General features: G+C 44.5%; 1 protein-coding gene across 1 annotated transcript in view; it reads right to left on the bottom strand.

Annotated features, from left to right (window-relative positions):
• sult1st6 (sulfotransferase family 1, cytosolic sulfotransferase 6) overlaps nt 1-17,095 on the bottom strand; it is a 57,922-nt gene that overhangs the window by 31,570 nt on the left and 9,257 nt on the right. The window contains exon 2 of the mRNA XM_024008294.2: nt 16,140-16,268. Within this exon, the coding sequence (XP_023864062.1) occupies nt 16,140-16,268 (129 nt within the window). The remainder of the gene's footprint in view (nt 1-16,139; nt 16,269-17,095) is intronic.

The raw sequence follows: 17,095 nt of genomic DNA, 5'->3' as shown, positions 1-17,095 counted from the left end.
CATTTAGGCAGGTTACCTTCATTTCCTTGGGCACAGGGACTATGGTGGTCTGCTTGAAACATGTAGTTATTACAGACTCGGTCAGGGAGGGGTTGAAAATGTCAGTGAAGACACTTGCCAGTTGGTCTGTGCATGCTTTGAGTACACGTCCTGGTAATCTGTCTGGCACCACGGTTTTGTGAATGTTGACCTGTTTAAAGGTCTTGCTCACATCGGCTACCGAGAGCGCTATCACACAGTCATCCAGAACAGCTGGTGCTTTCGTGTATGCTTCAGTGTTGCTTGCCTCAAAGCGAGCATAAAAGGCATTTACCTYGTCTGGTAGGCTCGCGYCACTGGGCAGCTCGCGTCTGGGTTTCCCTTTGTAGTCCGTAATAGTTTTCCAGCCCTGCCACATCCGACGAGCATCATCTTAGGTAGGTTCCATTGTCCCTTGAGATTCACCCTAATAAAATGTTGTAGTTGTAGGTAACTAAAGAAGTCCTTGTTAGACAAGTGGTATTTCTGTTTCAGCTGTTCGAAGGACATAAGAATTCCCTCCTCATAACAATGTTCCAGAAGAGTGATCCCCTTATCCGACCACGGTCTAAAGTTACTATTCTCAAAAAACATAGGAATCAATATATTGTTCCATAGAGGGGTTTTAGGGGAAAGATATCCCTCTCGTCTGAACAGCTCATGCAGTTACACCATGCCAGGACAGAATTTATAATTAAAGGGTTGTCTGTGGTAGTTTTTATAGATTTCCTGTCCCAGTTGTAAAATAATTATGCCCCAGAGTCCTCTTTTACCTCAAACTTTTCAATGTTCAACCATGAGGGAGAAGGACCATTGTCAAACCTCTGAGCCAGAAATCTAAACTGCGCAGCCCAGTAATACATTCTGAAATTGGGGAGGTTTAAGCCCCCTTGACCGTAGTCAAGGGTCAGTTTGTCCAGTCTAACCCTAGGGGTTTTGCCGTGCCATATAAAATATCTGGTCAGCTTGTCGAGAGAGGAAAAGAATGCTGCGGGCACAGGGATGGGGAGAGATTGCAACAAATATAGAAATCTGGGCAAGACATTCATTTTAATTACATTAATTCTACCCAGTAGAGTGAGAGGCAAATCCATCCATTTACACAGGTCACCCTCCACCTTTTGCAACAAGCTGACCAGATTGAGTTTATAGAGGTTTTCAGGTTACCATCCACCATCATGTTCAAATATGTGAAGCCCATAGGCGACCATCTAAAAGGAAACTTATGCTTGATGGTATGATTTGGCTTTTATAAAATTGACATTACATCCAGAGAAAGAACTATATTACTGTAATAGGTTATGTAAGTGAGAGAGGGAATGTTCTGGATTCGTTAGAAATAAGATAAGGTYGTCCGCAAAAAGTGATAATTTATGGGTATGGGGGCCTGCCTCAAAGCCATGTATGTCAAGGCACATTATAATGGCCTCAGACAATGGTTTGATGGCGAGGGTGCAAAGGTGGGGGCTAATTGGGCAACCTTGACTGTTCCCCCTATAGAGAGAGAAAGAGGAGGAAGTAATCCCATTGGTAGCAATCCTAGTTTAAGGAGATTTATAGTGATTTTATCAAATGTACAAACATGGTGCCTAAACCAAACTTTTCCAAGACGCAAAAGAGATATGGCCATTCGATCCTATCAAAGGCCTTGTCGATGTTGAGGGAGACTGTGACACTAGGCATTTTGTTTTTGTTAGCAAGGTGAATTATATCAAAGAACCTTCTGGGATTATTGGAGGACAATCTATCAATTATGAAGCCAGTMTGATCTGGGTTGACCAACATGGGGAGACATGACTCCAGTCTCTTAGATAGCATCTTGGTAACCAGTTTACAATCTGTATTAAGGAGAGAGATTGGTCTACAGGAGGCGCACTTTAGAAGGTTTTTCCCTTTCTTGTGAATTACTGTAGTCACYGCTTGAGAAAAAGACTCTGGAAAGCAGTTGTCCTCCCCGGCTTTTTTAAGTACCTCCGTAAGKTAGGGTACCAACAGCTCCTTTAAATWATTTATAGAACTCTGGAGGGAAGCCATCCTCCCCAGGAGAATTATTAGAAGGTAAGGATTTAATGGCGTCCAACAATTCAGGGACTGAGAACTGTTCACTCAGGCTCTCTCTGTCTTCCTCTGACAGGCATGGGAGGTTGAGAGAGGAGAGAAAAGTGTCAAAAGATATCTCATTAGTAAGAGTTTCTATAGCATTAATTGTCCTCTTACTTTCCTCTGCTACTTTGTGTGCTTTCTCTCCAAGCTCATAGTAACGCTGTTTCGATTTAGCAATGGCCCTCTCAGGTTGATACGTGTATTATATTTTTATTGACCAAAAGCCTGTATAGGTCTTTAGTCGGGCCTCTTTGGTAGGTTTTCTCTAGCTCAGCGATTTCAGATTCAAGGACTTGAAGTTCGGCACCGTGTTTTCTCTTCAACCCTTTAGTATAGGAAATGATCTGTCCCCTCAGATAGGCTTTCAATGCGTCCAAAAGAATGAAACTGTCAGGAGCGGACGGTTTGTTTGTCAAAGTAAAAATATTGATCTGCTCTTTGATGAATGCACAAAATTCAGGTTGCTTCAGGAGTGTAGAATTTAGTCTCCATCTATATGCTCCATTTACCTTGGTGGGAATGGAGATTTATAATACCAGAAGAGAATAGTCACTAAGCAACCTGGGGAGATAATTGGTATCTAACACTCTATGAAACAATTGGGTTGATAACAAAAAATGAGCTATGTGTGTTGTGTGGGTGTGAATAAAAAAGAGTAGTCCCTATCCTGTGGGTGCATCTGTCTCCAGATGCACCCACAGTAAATTGAGATCCTTCATGAATGACATGGTGAGCTTGGTGGCTTTGGTAAGAAGGGAGGGTTTATCAGAGGACCTATCAAGAACTGTATCTAAACAAAAATGTTAATCTCCTCCTGCCAGTAGTCATCGTGGTGGTGCTTSAGCAACMTGAAGGAAGACATTCTGAATAAACATATGGTCATCGTAGTTAGGAGCATAAATATTCAATAGGGTCCAAGACTCTGAATACATATGCCTCTGTACCAAAACAAACCTTCCTGAGGGATCAGACATGGTGTTGCTGACACAGAAGGGGATGTGTCTACTTATCAAAATTGCAGTTCCTCTTGCTTTGGAGTTAAAAGAGAATGTGAAAACTTGTCCTACCCATTCCCTCTTCAATTTCTTCTTCACTGGCTGTAAGATGTGTTTCTTACCACCTTTAATTTCTTAAGGTATGTATAGACTATTTTCCTCTTAACCGGGCTGTTAAGACCTTTTACGTTGAATGTGACATATTTTTAAGCATGGGTTGGGTTTCAAATATATAACCGAATGGATAATCACTTATATTAAAATTGTCAGGTAATGTTTCAACTTTAGTTTGAACACTGAAGTGACCTATGTGTCTTTTTTGGAAGGAAACAACATTAAACATAGAAAAAAACATAAACCCCACCCACCCCGATTGTCGGACTAAAACTACAATCCCAAAAATCAAACATGAAAACCCTTGTAGAGATAAATGTTGCTCGCTTTCCATCTTGCTCTTACTAGCTAAACCTTGGCGTAAACTAAAACCTACGAGCTCTCTTAAAATTGAAACAAACGTTGTGGAGTAGACATTTAATGGCTTGGAATATTTACTGTCCACAAATAAGGGCTGCTTGGAGTCTCTTTTCAGGAGAGGAGAAACATAAATGGGGGGGGGGAGGCAATGGGACTAAGCCTACTAATTTGTTTGCCCAGTGGATAATTGACAAAACCAAGATTGCACTTCTCCTGTAATGTAGTAAAACTCACCACGGAATACTCTCTATGATCACTTGGCTACATGAGCTGATGCTTGCTGGACTGTTCATTAATCCACGGTTTACTCATTCTGTTTATTTTTTGTTTATTACATTTACATTACATTTAAGTCATTTAGCAGACGCTCTTTATCCAGAGCGGACTTACCAAATTTGGTGCATTCACCTTATTGGAACATCCAGTGGAACCAGCCACTTTACAATGTGCATCTAAATCTTTTAAAGGGGGGGGGGGGGGGTCAGAGGATTACTTTATCCTATCCTAGTATTCTAAAGAGGTTGGGTTTTCAGGTGTCTCCGGAAAGGTGGTGATTTGACTCCGCTGTACTGGCGTCGTGAGGGAGTATTGTTCCACCATTGGGGGGCCAGAGCAGCGAACAGTTTTTGAACTGGGCTGCGCGGGAACTAGTATTCCTCAGTGGTAGGGAGGCGAGCAGCCAGAGGTGGTATGAACGCAGTGCCTAGTTTGGGTGTAGGGCCTGGATCAGAGCTGAAGGTTTACTGAGTTGCCGTTCCCCTTCAGTGGAGCTCCGTAGGCAAATGTCACCATCGGGTCTATGTAGCGGATGCGAGCTTCACTGGAAGCCCAAGTGGAGGGAGCGGAGGGAGCGGAGGTGACGTGAGAGAACTTGGGAAAGGTTGAACACCAGACGGGCTGCGGCGTTCTGGATGAGTTGTAGGTTTAAATGGCACAGGCAGGGAGCCCAGCCAACAGCGAGTTGCAGTAATCCAGACGGGAGATGACAAGTTTGCCGGAATTAGGACCTCGCCGCCTTCCTGTGTTGAGGCAGGGTCGTACTCTTGCGGATGTTGTTAGCAGCATGAACCTACAGGAACGGGCCACCGCCTTGCATGTTTAGTTTGAAGAACGACATGGTGTTGTCCAGGATCACGCCCAAGGTTCTTAGCGCTCTGGCGAGAGGACAACCAAATGGAGTTGTCAACCGTAGATGGCGAGATCCATGGAACGGGCAGTCCTTCCCCGGGAGGAAGAGCAGCTCCGTTCTTGCCGGGTTTCAGCTTTGAGTGGTGATCCGGTCATCCACACTGATTATTGTCTGCCAGACATGCAGAGATGCGATCGCCACCTTGGTCATCAGAAGTGGGGGAAAAGGAGAAGATTAATTGTAGTGTCGGTTCTGCATAGCAAAATGATAGGAGAGTACCATGTGAGGTTATGACAGAGCCAAGTTGACTTGGTTGTATAGCGAGAACAGGAGAGGGCCCAAACAGAGCCCTGGGGGACACCAGTGGTGAGAACGCGGGGTGAGGAGGCAGATTCCGCCACGCCACCTGGTAGGAGCGACCTGTTTCAGGTAGGACGCAATCCAAGCGTGCGGCCGCGCGGAGATTGCCCAACTCGGAGAGGGTAGGAGAGGCAGGATCTGATGGTTCAAGTATCGGAAGGGCAGCCGATATGGTCTAGAAGGATGAGAGCAGAGGAGAGAGAGTTAGCCTTAGCAGTGCGGAAGCGCCTCCGTGATACAGAGAAGAGCAAGTCTCAGTTGAATGACTAGTCTTTTGAAACCTGACTTGATTTGGATCAAGAAGCGTAGTCTGAGAGAGGATAGCAGGAGAGCTTGGCCAAGGACGCACGTTTCAAGCAGTTTTGGAGAGAAAAGAAAGAAGGGATTTACTGGTCTGTAGTTGTTGACCATCGGAGGGATCGAGTGTAGGTTTTCTTCAGAAGGGGCTGCAACTCTCGCTCTCCTTGAGACGAAGGGACGTAGCCAGCGGTCGAGGGATTGAGTTGATTGAGCGAGGTTGCAGGTAAGGGAGAGGTCTCGGAAATAGTCTGGAAAGAGGGAGGGGATAGGCGTCAACGGGCAGGTTGTTTGGGCGGCCCGGCCGTCACAGACTCGAGATTTTCATCTGGAGAGAGATGGGAGAAAAGAGGTCGAGCACAGGGATAGGGCAGTGTGAGCCAGACCAGCGGTTGTCGTTTGACTTACAAACGAGGGATCGGATTATGTGTCGACCTTCTTTTCAAATGGTTGACAAGTCATCTGCAGAGAGGAGGAGGGGGGGGGAGGGGAGGAGGATTCAGGAGGGAGGAGAGGTGGCAAAAGAGCTTCCTAGGGTAGAGGGCAGATGCTTGGAATTTAGAGTGGTAGGAAAGTGGCTTTGGCAGCCCAGAGACAGAGAGGAAAATGTAGAGAGGAGGAGAAAGGATGCCAGGTCCCGCAGGGAGGCGAGTTTTCCTCCATTTTCCGCTCGGGCTGCCCGGAGCCCTGTTCTGTGAGCTCGCAATGAGTCGTCGAGCCACGGAGCGGAGAGGGAGGGACTCCCTTGAGCCGGCCCTGGAGGATAGGGACATAGAGAGTCAAAGGATGCAGAAAGGAGGAGAGGAGGGTTGAGGAGGCAGAGTGCAGAGAGATAGGTTGCGAGGAAGGTTTTGAGCAGGGAAAGGATGATTAGGATGAAGAGGAGAGAGTAGCGGGGGAGAGAGAGCGGAGGTTGGGACGGCGCGGGTATACCATCCGAGTAGGGGCAGTGTGGAAGTGTTGGATGAGAGCGAGAGGGAAAAGGATACAAGGTAGTGGTCGAGACTTGGAGGGAGTTGCATGAGGTTAGTGGAAGAACAGCATCTAGTAAAGATGAGGTCAAGCGTATTGCCTGCCTTTGAGCTAGGGGGGGTAAGGTAGAGGTGAGGTCAAAAGAAGAGAGGAGTGGAAAGAAGGAGGCAGAGGAGAGAATGAGTCAAAGGTATACGTGGGGAGGTAAAGTCGCCCAGAACTGTGAGAGGTGAGCCGTCCTCAGAAAGGAGCTTATCAAGGCATCAAGCTCATGATGAACTCTACTGAGGAACCTGGAGGGCGAATAAATGCATTAGGATGTTAAGCTTGAAAGGGGCTGGTTACTGTGACAGCATGGAATTCAAAGGAGGCGATAATGACAGATGGGTAAGGGGAAGAAAGAGAGAATGACCACGGTGGAGAGATTGAGGCTCCCGATGCCAACCACCACGCTGGACCAGAAGCTCTCGGGGCTGTGGGAGAAACCGTGTCGCGGACGAAGAGAGAGCAGTAGGAGAATAGCAGTGTATATCTTGTGGTGATCCCATGTTTCCGGTCAGTGCCAAAAAAGAAGTCGAGGGACTGGAGGGAAGCGTTTAGGCTTGAGATGAACTTCCTGCCTTGTTGGCCACAGATCGGGCCAGTTACCAGAGGCTACCGGGACCAGGAACTCCAGTGGGTCGGCCGCGCTGGGAACCACCAGGCTGGGGTGCCGCGGCCACGCCGGTGTTGAGCGGTTGTTGGTCTGTGCAGAGAGGGGAGAACAGGGAATAGACAAACACATAGTTGACAGGCCTACTTGAAGAGGCTACCGCTAATGCAAAGGGATATTTGGAATTACAAGTGGACTACACCTCTCGAATGTCAGGAAAGTAAGCCTACGTTTCAAAAAAATCTTATTGACTAGAGTGATTAAATGATACAGTTACTGCTGGAGTAGGCAGGCTAGCAGTGCCTGGTTGTTGACTTTTGTTTGAAAAGCTGGCTTAGCTTAACCCGAAATTACTCTAGACTCCACAAGTTTTCTTAGAGTACAAGACAGCCAAAGACAACTATGTAGCTAGCTAACACTACACTAATCAAGTCGATTCCGTTGTTCCGTTGAATGTAATAGTTTTCTAACAGTGCTTGCTATTCGGTGGCTAGCTGCGCTTTAGCTGCAGTGTTGATTACGTTAAGTTACGCGTTAAAAGCGAAAAATAGACTGCTAGCTAACCTAGAAAATCGCTAACCTAGAAGAAGCTAACTTAGGAAAAGCTAACCTAGAAAACCGAAAATTACTTCTAGACTCCACAGTTATCTTACGATACAAGACAGCAAAGACAACTATGTTAGCTAGCTAAACCACTACACTAATCAAGGTCGTTCCGTTCGAGGTGTAATAGTTTCTACAGTGCTTGCTATTCCGGTGGCTAGCTGGCTAGCTAGCAGTGTTGATTTACGTTAAGTTACGTTAACAAGGGCGAAAAAAGCTGGCTAGCTAACTAGAAAATCGCCTCTAAAGATAACACAATTATCTTTGATACAAAGACGGCTATGTAGGCTAGCTACGATCAAACAAATCACAACCGTTGTACTGTAATTGAAATGAAATGTGTACTACCTGTGGAGCGAAGCGGGGAATGCGGGACCGGGTTGTGAATGCGGAGTTCTATTCGTTAGACGTTTGGCTAGCTGTTGGCTGGCTAGCTGTTGGCTGGCTAAAAGCAGTGTTTCCTACGTTTAAGGACGACAAGTAGTGGCTAGCTAGCCTCCGTTAAATTAAATATCACTCTAAACTACACGGCTTCTGAACTGACACAATTGTGGATGACGGAAGACAGCAAAGACAAACTTATGTAAGCTAGCTAACATACACCCAATGTATCGTGGTGTGGTCCCAGCCTCGAACTCAGCCTGTGAGTAGTTAACTGAACCTTCTCTTGCCCATTCCATCGCTAGTTTTACTGTTGTTGTTGTTGTTCTTAGCTGAGTAGCTGTTGTTGTCTTACCTGTTGCTTGTCTTAGCTAGCTCGTCCCAATCAACACCTGTGATTGCTTTTATGCCTCGCTTTATGTCGTCTCTCAAATGGTTCCAATATGCCTTGTATATTGTTGTTTATGATAGTTATTATTGTTTAGGTTTTACTGCGGAGCCTCTAGTCCCACTCAACAATGCCTCCATATAACTCCTTTGTCCACCTCCCACACATGCAGTGACCTCACCCATGCATAAAGTACGTCCAGAGAGCAAACCTCGTCTTATCATCACAAATGCCTGTGGTTACCTCACTGTACCCGCCACTCCACCATACCCCTATCTGTACATTATGCCCTGAATCTATTCTACCACGCCCAGAAATCTGCTCCTTTTATTCTCTGCTCCCCAACGCACTAGACGACCAGTTTTGATAGCCTAAAGCCGTACCCTTATCCTACTCCTCCTCTGTTCCATCGGTGATGTGGAGATTAACCCCAGGCCACTTCTCATTTGTTGACTTCTGTAACCGAAAAAGCCTTGGTTTCATGCATGTTAACATCAGAAGCCTTTCCCCTAAGTTTGTTTTACTCACTGCTTTAGCACAATAAGCCAACCCCGATGTCCATGGCCATGTCTGAATCCTGGCTTAGCAAGGCCACCAAAAATTCTGAGATTTCCATCCCCAACGACAACATTTTTCCGTCAAGATAGAACTGCCAAAGGCGGGAGGAGTTGCAATCTACTGCAAAGATAGCTTGCAAAGTTCTGTCACACTTTCCAGGTACCTATGCCCAAACAGTTCGAGGTTCTAATTAAAAAAATTAATCTCTCCAGAAATAAAGTCTCTCACTGTTCCGCCCTGTTATAGAGCCCCCTCAGCTCCCAGCTGTACCCTGGACACCATAATGTGAATTGATTGCCCCTCATCTATCTTCAGAGTTTGTTCTGTAGGTGACCTAAACTGGGGTATGCTTAACACCCCAGGCAGGCCTTTCTAATCGACCTGGCCCGGGTATCCTGGAAGGATATTGACCTCATCCCGTCAGTCGAAGATGCCTGGTTGTTCATTTAAAAGTTTAATTTCCTCACCATCTTAATAAGCATGCCCCTTTCAAAAAAATGTAGAAACTAAGAACAGATATAGCCCTTGGTTCACTCCAGACCTGACTGCCCTCGACCAGCACAAAAACATCCTGTGGTGGCTGCAATAGCATCGAATCGTCCCCGCGATATGCAAGCGGCGATGCGGGCCTTCAGGGGACGTTGCGATGGAGGAGCATGTTGAAAACCCCCCTGGCGGATTACGTCGGTAGACCAGTCGTGATTGTATCGGCGGGCTCGGTGTCGGCAGAAAAGGGGTCCAGAGGCCAATTGCAAAATAGGTATTGTTTAGCCCAAGGAGTGGCTGATGGACCTCTTCAGCTAAGATGGGCCTAGCACAGGCTAGTTCCAGGCTAACTGGTGCTTGCTTCGCGACAGAGACGTTAGCCAGGAGTTAGCCACTCGGATAGCAGCTAGAGCTTGCGGTAGGAATCCGGAAGATGTGAGAGTTGGTGGAGAAAAATGTCACGAATCCCGGTTCCTGAGTCTGGGTTTTGCCTGTGTTCTGTCCTGGAGTGTTTTTCCGTGTCCTGGAACGCACCCTGGCTGGTTGCGGCGATGTAGCTAGTTGGGAGATTCTCTGATTACCCGCCACCCTGTATCCCATCAGCATCTGCACACCTGGTCCTGTCATCATCTCTCCTCTTCATAAGCTCGGACCTGACATCCATTCCCTGCCGGATCGTTAGCCATGAACTAGTATGTTGTGCCAGCGTGATCAGCATCCCGTTTGATAGAATTTGTTTTGTTGTTTTGTACGTCTTGCTTGCCTTAAGCTTACCTCGTTTGTTCTGTTTACAGTTATTCATCCGGGATTACTTACCCCATTCCTGCCTGGTCGTCTGGTGGCTCCGCTACTCCCTTGGATCCTACCTATTCACTTCCATCAACTCACCGCCGCTGCCCGCTACCCACCTGGGGATCTTTCTACCTCTGCATATTCACTTGTAAATAAATACTCACCTTCTTCCTACTCTCCTTGTCCTGGTCTGCTTGTCTGGGTTCGATTTTGAAATAACGTGACAGAAAAAGCAGTCTGGTATGCCTCTGGGTTGAATCGCGCTGTGAACTGGCAGGAGTTGACCGGGCTAAGGTTAGCTGATTGACCGCTAGCAGTGGCTAACTACTACTAGCCTAGTTAGCAGGCTAGCTTTCTGTTGGGGGTTCCGATTCTTAAAGTATGATAAAATAGCAGATCCATACCACATTGGGGTGAGGCGGGGCAGAAGAGTATGTTTGAAATTGACGTTAAAAATATATACGAAATATATACGAAGAACAAAAGATATATAACACGGACAAGAGAAAGACATCTGAACTGCTACGCATCTTGGCGATTAACGTAGCAAGCATGCCGGCAGACTCGGAAGAGGCTGCTAGAGAGAAACAGTTGAGAACTGTCTCTGAGTTATGAGGCTAATGCTAATCTTGCTAGCTGTGGCCTTATCATTATCTTGGGATTCAACAAAGTTTTGGTCATCTTCTTGCCTCTCGGCCGGAGGTCCATGGCTCTTTGGGAAGGTAAGTACTTAACAGTTTATCAGCCGACGTTATAATATTGTTTCAACGTTGTTGTCATTTAGGTAATAGTAGGATCATTTTGAAGAGCTCGCGTTTGTTAACGTCTGCTCAGCTCCGCGCATCACGTGCTCCCCATATTTTGATTTTGTTTAACACTTTTTTTGGTGACTACATGATTCCATAACACATGAAGGTCAGTCCATCCAGAAAATGTTCAAGAACTTTGAACATTTCTTCCAGTGTAGTTGCAAAAAAGCATCAAGCGCTATGATGAAACTGGCTCTCATGAGGACCACCACAGGAAAGGAAGACCCAGAGTTACCCATGCTGCAGAGGATAAGTTGGGTTTGCCTGGTTTGTAATGTGTTTAAGGCTGTATCACTGCCATTTAAGTGGCCAAAATACTTGAACGACACAATATTTGGTTCAGGACACCAGCACTGCAGTGGCGTTAAATACCATTATCAGCTTTATTTATTTTTTTTACACAAAGAAGAAGAAATTTGACTACTTCAAAATGGAGATAGCCTCAATGTTGCTGCCTATGCTGTCATAGATGCCATAATAGGACAGATTACAAAATCATCCATCCATACAAGGCCTAATACAACATTTTGTGCAGTGTGTGTGTGTGTGTGTGTGTGTGGATAAAAAGAAAAAGGCATATTTCCTCTCGACCATGAACAATAAAGTAAACTTTATATTTGTTGCGTCAGCCGTCGTGCATCATAAAACACTGTTGCCACACTTCAAAGATTCAAAGGTTTTACCTTCTTAAACCTGTTTGGGAACCCCCCCCCCTTTCTCCAATTTCCGCCTGAAAACATACCCTAATCTAACTGCTTGTAGCTCAGCCTAGAAGGAAGGATATGCATATTCTTGGTATCATCTTGAAAGAAACATTTCTGAAGTTGTGTAAATGTGATTGAATGTAGGAGAATATAACACAATAGATCTGGTAGAAGAAAATACAGGAAATCAAGCAGACATTTTTTGTTCTTTTACTGTTGTTGCATCTTTAAAAATCAACAAGAAAGGCCAAACATTCAGTTATGATACTGGGGATCATTTCAAATCAGAACATAAGTAGGCAACAGTATTTGACAAAAGTTCAGATGGATACCTTCAGGAATGAGTGAGGTATATGCCATTGAGCATGAAGTCAACCGGTGTCCCTCACAAGTTTCCCAAATGTACCCAATTGGCCGAATTGGTACAATGATACAATGATATCAAATAATATATATACAAAATACAAAACAATTATCTAACATACCCCAAAAAATATATATTTGAAAAATTCAAGAAAAAAATGAATATTTCAAACAATTATAATTAATAAGGTAACTATTTACACTTCAATGTTCAATCATGTGAAGACTCTCAGTCCTCTACACAATGTTGCGCTCCTGATGCCATATCAGTCTCTCTTCTGGCTTGAAACAAGGGTCACAGCACAGGTGGTGCAGGTGACAGGGGACTTCTTATGGGCACAGGGCACAACGAAGCCGCCCTACTGAGGCCCCTTTTCCCGAGGCACATTCCTGCCTGCAATGATGAATTTCAGCATGTGCGTACCACTGTGAGCAGAAGGGACAGAGGTAGAGGGACAGAAGGTGCTACAGTGTTCTTGCTGTAGTTAGCAAGCTCCTGGATGAGCAGCTCCCTAAGGCTAGCTGTGAGATTGGGGGCTGTCCACAGTTCTTGGCCATTTCCTTCTGAGGATGAAGGAATCACCACAGCAATGTCAAAAAATGATAAAACAAATCTTGTACATTTCATGGTTTGTGAAGAACATTGTAGTATCCTATCAGCGCATCCGATAGGTCTACACTCCCCATGCTCTTATTGTAATCCTTCACAGTAGTTGGAATGGGACATTTCTGCGGCGGTCAAGCGCCTGTAGGACCTTTCAAACGTCGAAACAACGTGATCCCCACCGAAGGACTTGTGAATAGTGGCGCACATGGATACCTCTCGAGTTGTCCATCCACTTCACAAAAGAGCAGGCCCAATCTTCACGTATCCATCTCATTTGGTACCCCGCTCAGCCGCTTAGGCGCATGTCGTTCACCCTGGTTTTTGGAAAAGCGCCATCTGTTGTCCGAATGGTGCCACAGGCCCACATCTCCAGCTTCCTCAGGTCTGTGAACAGGGTAGGGCTTGTGTAGAAGGTTGTCTACAAATAGTTTGTAGCCCTACCCCGCAGCTGGAAATCTAATAACTGCATCCACAGAGTCATAACTGAGTCCCTTACCGCTCGCACAAGTGTTCTCTTCCCCTCATGACAAAAAAAAATGCAGTGTATGCACACGCAGAATCGGCCAAAACAAACAGCTTGTAACCCCATTTTGTCGGTTTGTGCGCTGCTATCTGTTTTAGGCCAATTTCTGGCCTTTGAGGCTACCATTCTCTCATCTAATGGAAAGGGTCTGGGCGGGCTGAAAATAAGTCTTGCATGCCTCAACGATATTCGTGGCTAGAGAGGTTTGATCTTGCAGAGCTTATCAAACCCTGCCGTGCCTCGTTCGTCTCGTTGTCCTTATCAACTTCTGGGGCACTGTATGTGAAGCGCCCGTTGAAATTGTCAGAAACCTTTCCTAGACATGACCGTTGAGGGGAAAGGCAGTTGATAGAGAGGTGCAGTTTTCCAGTAGTCTTTCAGGGTTTTTCAACTTCACCACCCCCATGTAATGACCATAGAAAGGGAGCAAAAACAGATCTGACATGGAAATGTCCTTCCATGTCTCTGTCTTGCCTCCTGCTTCTTAGCGCCATATTTATTTGTGTTCATCACCAGGTATCAACAACTGCCGAGGTGAAAAAACAACTGGAAAAGTTGCATGGGGCTGTACTTGAAGTCAGTCCAATTGAGGGCCTACTGGGCTTGGCGGAAAAGTGGAGATGGTGGGGACACATCCTCCTTCCAGAACAGAGTGCCAACGGTCCTCCTCCGCTCTGGCAGGTTCCACGCTGGACGCTCTGGACGGTTCCACGCTGCCCTTCCTCCGCTTCTTTGCCGCTGGCTTACCACCCCTTGATGGCCGCGGCGGGGGTAGGTGTTGTGCCGGAAACAGCAGGGTCCAGCTGGATGGACCAGCTTTAGTGGGGGATTTGCACCTTGGCTCCCAATCAGAATTGCTGGGACTGTGAAATAAAGACACAGACACAGACACATATTATATATACACAATTATAACTATGTGAGTTGTCCATTCATTTAATGAAAATACATGTAAACAATTAGGTATAATATATAGACTAACTATATGATTATACAAATAGTCCTATGGTGAGGTTTGTCCATTCCATTTTAGATAGAAAATACATGTAAACAATTAGGTAATAATTATAGACAGACACACAATTTAATATACAAATAGTCCTATGGTGAGGTTTTGTCCATTCCATTTTAGATAGAAATACATGTAAACAATTAGGTAATAATTATACAGACACAGACACACAGACATACACCCACAATTAGAGCAATATGTACTTTCTACATTTCAATATACTTGTGTACTTTATATTTCATGTCCTAGTCCTATTTTTATAAAAGGCAAATAAAATACAAATATCTCAAACAACTCAAATGAATAATATTTGATATTATTAATTTCAAACAACGTTACTTACCGATCCAAAACTGCGTCTTCCCCGTAGAGGAACATCTCCTCAAATTCAGAATCAAAAGATTGATTAGACTCCTAGATTCATTTTGTGTTCACTTCCACTATCTCTATCTATTTCGTCAATTATATCGTGTAGGTCCGTGTACTTGGTCTTCGTCTTCGATTTGACTGATTTATTTGCCATTATTATGTCTTGAAAAATGCTCAAAATAAACTGTTGCGGTGCGTAAACGGCGTGGCTGCTTCTTGTAGAATTTTCAATGGCGAATGGCTGTTGTGTACGCATGAGTTTAGGACAAAGATATTCTTCCCGGGTCGAACCATTACATGTTCCCATTTACCTCAGTTCATTGGCTATCTATCCAGCTAGATTTCAAGAAGATCAGTGGTCATTGGTCCGAAATACAGTCAATCAACGAAGGACAGGTCATTTGATTGGCGCGTAATGAGGTCGTTGTTTGGTGTGTTCAAATCAGTTCCTTTCGGTCAATATGTCCCGGGAAAAGAACCATGATGTTTGGTTGTTTTACTAACAAACAGAGGATTGTAATGAAACCGAACATGACTGGATAAACGTCCGTTTAGAGTGAGTAATTACAATGAATGTTACGTCCAAAGTTGAAGGACGCTGAATTTTCCACACAAGCCGTTTAAAATGTTTCGTGTTAGGCTATAAAAATGGATTATATCGAACAAAACGCCACTTTATTGTTTCGTCGTGACCTTTAGGATTGCCAAAGAAGAAACATTTCCTAAGGTAATTGATGAATATTATTGCAATTTCTGACTTTCGTGACTAATCTACTTTGCTGTAACTGTACCTAATGTGTTGTTTACTGATCGATAATCGCTTTTGCAGTGAAGCTTTTCGAAATCGGACATGGTGGCTAGATTAACAAGAGGTATAGCTTTGATTTGATGTATAACACTTCTGATTTAATTGAAGTTAAATATTTATATAATGTCATTTCGCCAATTTTTGTGAAACGTTCTGCTAGCGGAACCCAGGGGCTAGACAGGTTAAGAAGTAGCAATCACAGCACAAGTCATTTTGGCCTTGTTCTCTGTACTTGCTTTTTACACACACGCACAACACACACACACACACACACACACACTGGGGGGAGATGTTTGTGGGTTAATAACTCATTGACTCTGATTAAGGTAGAGGAAACGGGTTGTTATTAAGACCAGCGCCCAAACATTCCTCCAGGAATTGGGTTTGTGAGCCGTGGGGTACACATCATATGGCACTGCACTGCGGACCAGAGTTACGAGATGCATTTGAGCTAAGTAGTGGAAGGAGAAATAGAACAGAAGCTTGAAAATAAATACTTTATCTCTGCCTATAAATACTTTATCTGTGCCTATTTGAGCTTGACTGGCTTAATAACCTAATAGAAACTTCCCAAAATTGCAAACCCTGYCCAACTGGCACTCCAGGCAGACTCAAGCAAAAAACGTATTGCAAGAAGTATTTAAAAATAGGTATTTGACCCAGGTCTGCTACAATGATARATATTGAGCTCTGAACAGCTTGTAGGATGAGAAAGCACACACACACACACACGCACCAGAGGGGATGGGCGGGGGGGAGTGGATCTCCAGGAAGGGGATTCGGAAGGAGGTGGGTGCTCTCCTTGCGACCTCTGCGTCTCCGTTGTTAAGCAGCAGGTCCACAATCTCCTGGGTCCACGTGGTTCCTGAGAGACAGGAAAGGTAGAGGGGCCAATTGAAATATAATTACTAGAAGCCCCTCAGACCACGGCAAGTTGACTGGAACATTCATGGGTACCGCCAACAGTCCACCTATCACGGAAGATTGACTTGAATGAGAATGTCCATTCTAGTAATTCTATTTCTTTGGAATTTACATTACTCCAGGGGTATGCAGTGGACATTCCAAACCAGTGGCCAGTACAATGAATGTGTTCTCCCACTCCAAAATACCCACAAGAAAAAAAGATTATATGGTGTAAATATTGTAGTATTCACTGTAGTGTTTTTGCGGACTTTACTGTAGTATTCACTGTAGTGATTTTGTGGACATTCTGTTGTATTTACAGTTTACTATAGTTTAAATACTGTAGTAAAAAAACTGTAGTATATAATATATGAATTACTGTAGTGCTTTTTTGGACTGTAGTATACTGTAGTATTTAACGTGTATTTTAATATATACTGTGGACATTAATATAGTATTTACATATAGTGTTTTGTTTTATTATCTTTGACATAGAAGTGGGGGCTTTAACCTTCAGGAAATGTACTGGACAAATACTAAAAGAGCCCATTTTCCATAACCTGTAGGTAGGACTGGGTCTGAATGAATAGTTCAGAGCTTCTGCTCTTTTCTATAACCTGTAAGTAACACAATATATGGTCTATACTTGGCATATACAGGTAACTGTCAAAATAATGGAAACACTTATGTAAATTAGGGATGCAAAGTATATTGAAAGCAGGTGCTTCCAGAGAGGTGTGTGAGGTAATTAAACAATCAACATCACCTAGGGATCCTCTCTCTTTT

This window comes from Salvelinus sp. IW2-2015, linkage group LG18 (assembly GCF_002910315.2).
Source record: "Salvelinus sp. IW2-2015 linkage group LG18, ASM291031v2, whole genome shotgun sequence".
Classification (NCBI taxonomy): domain Eukaryota; kingdom Metazoa; phylum Chordata; class Actinopteri; order Salmoniformes; family Salmonidae; genus Salvelinus; species Salvelinus sp. IW2-2015.
Note: the sequence above shows the minus strand (reverse complement) of the source record. Positions and strands in the feature narration are given on the sequence as shown.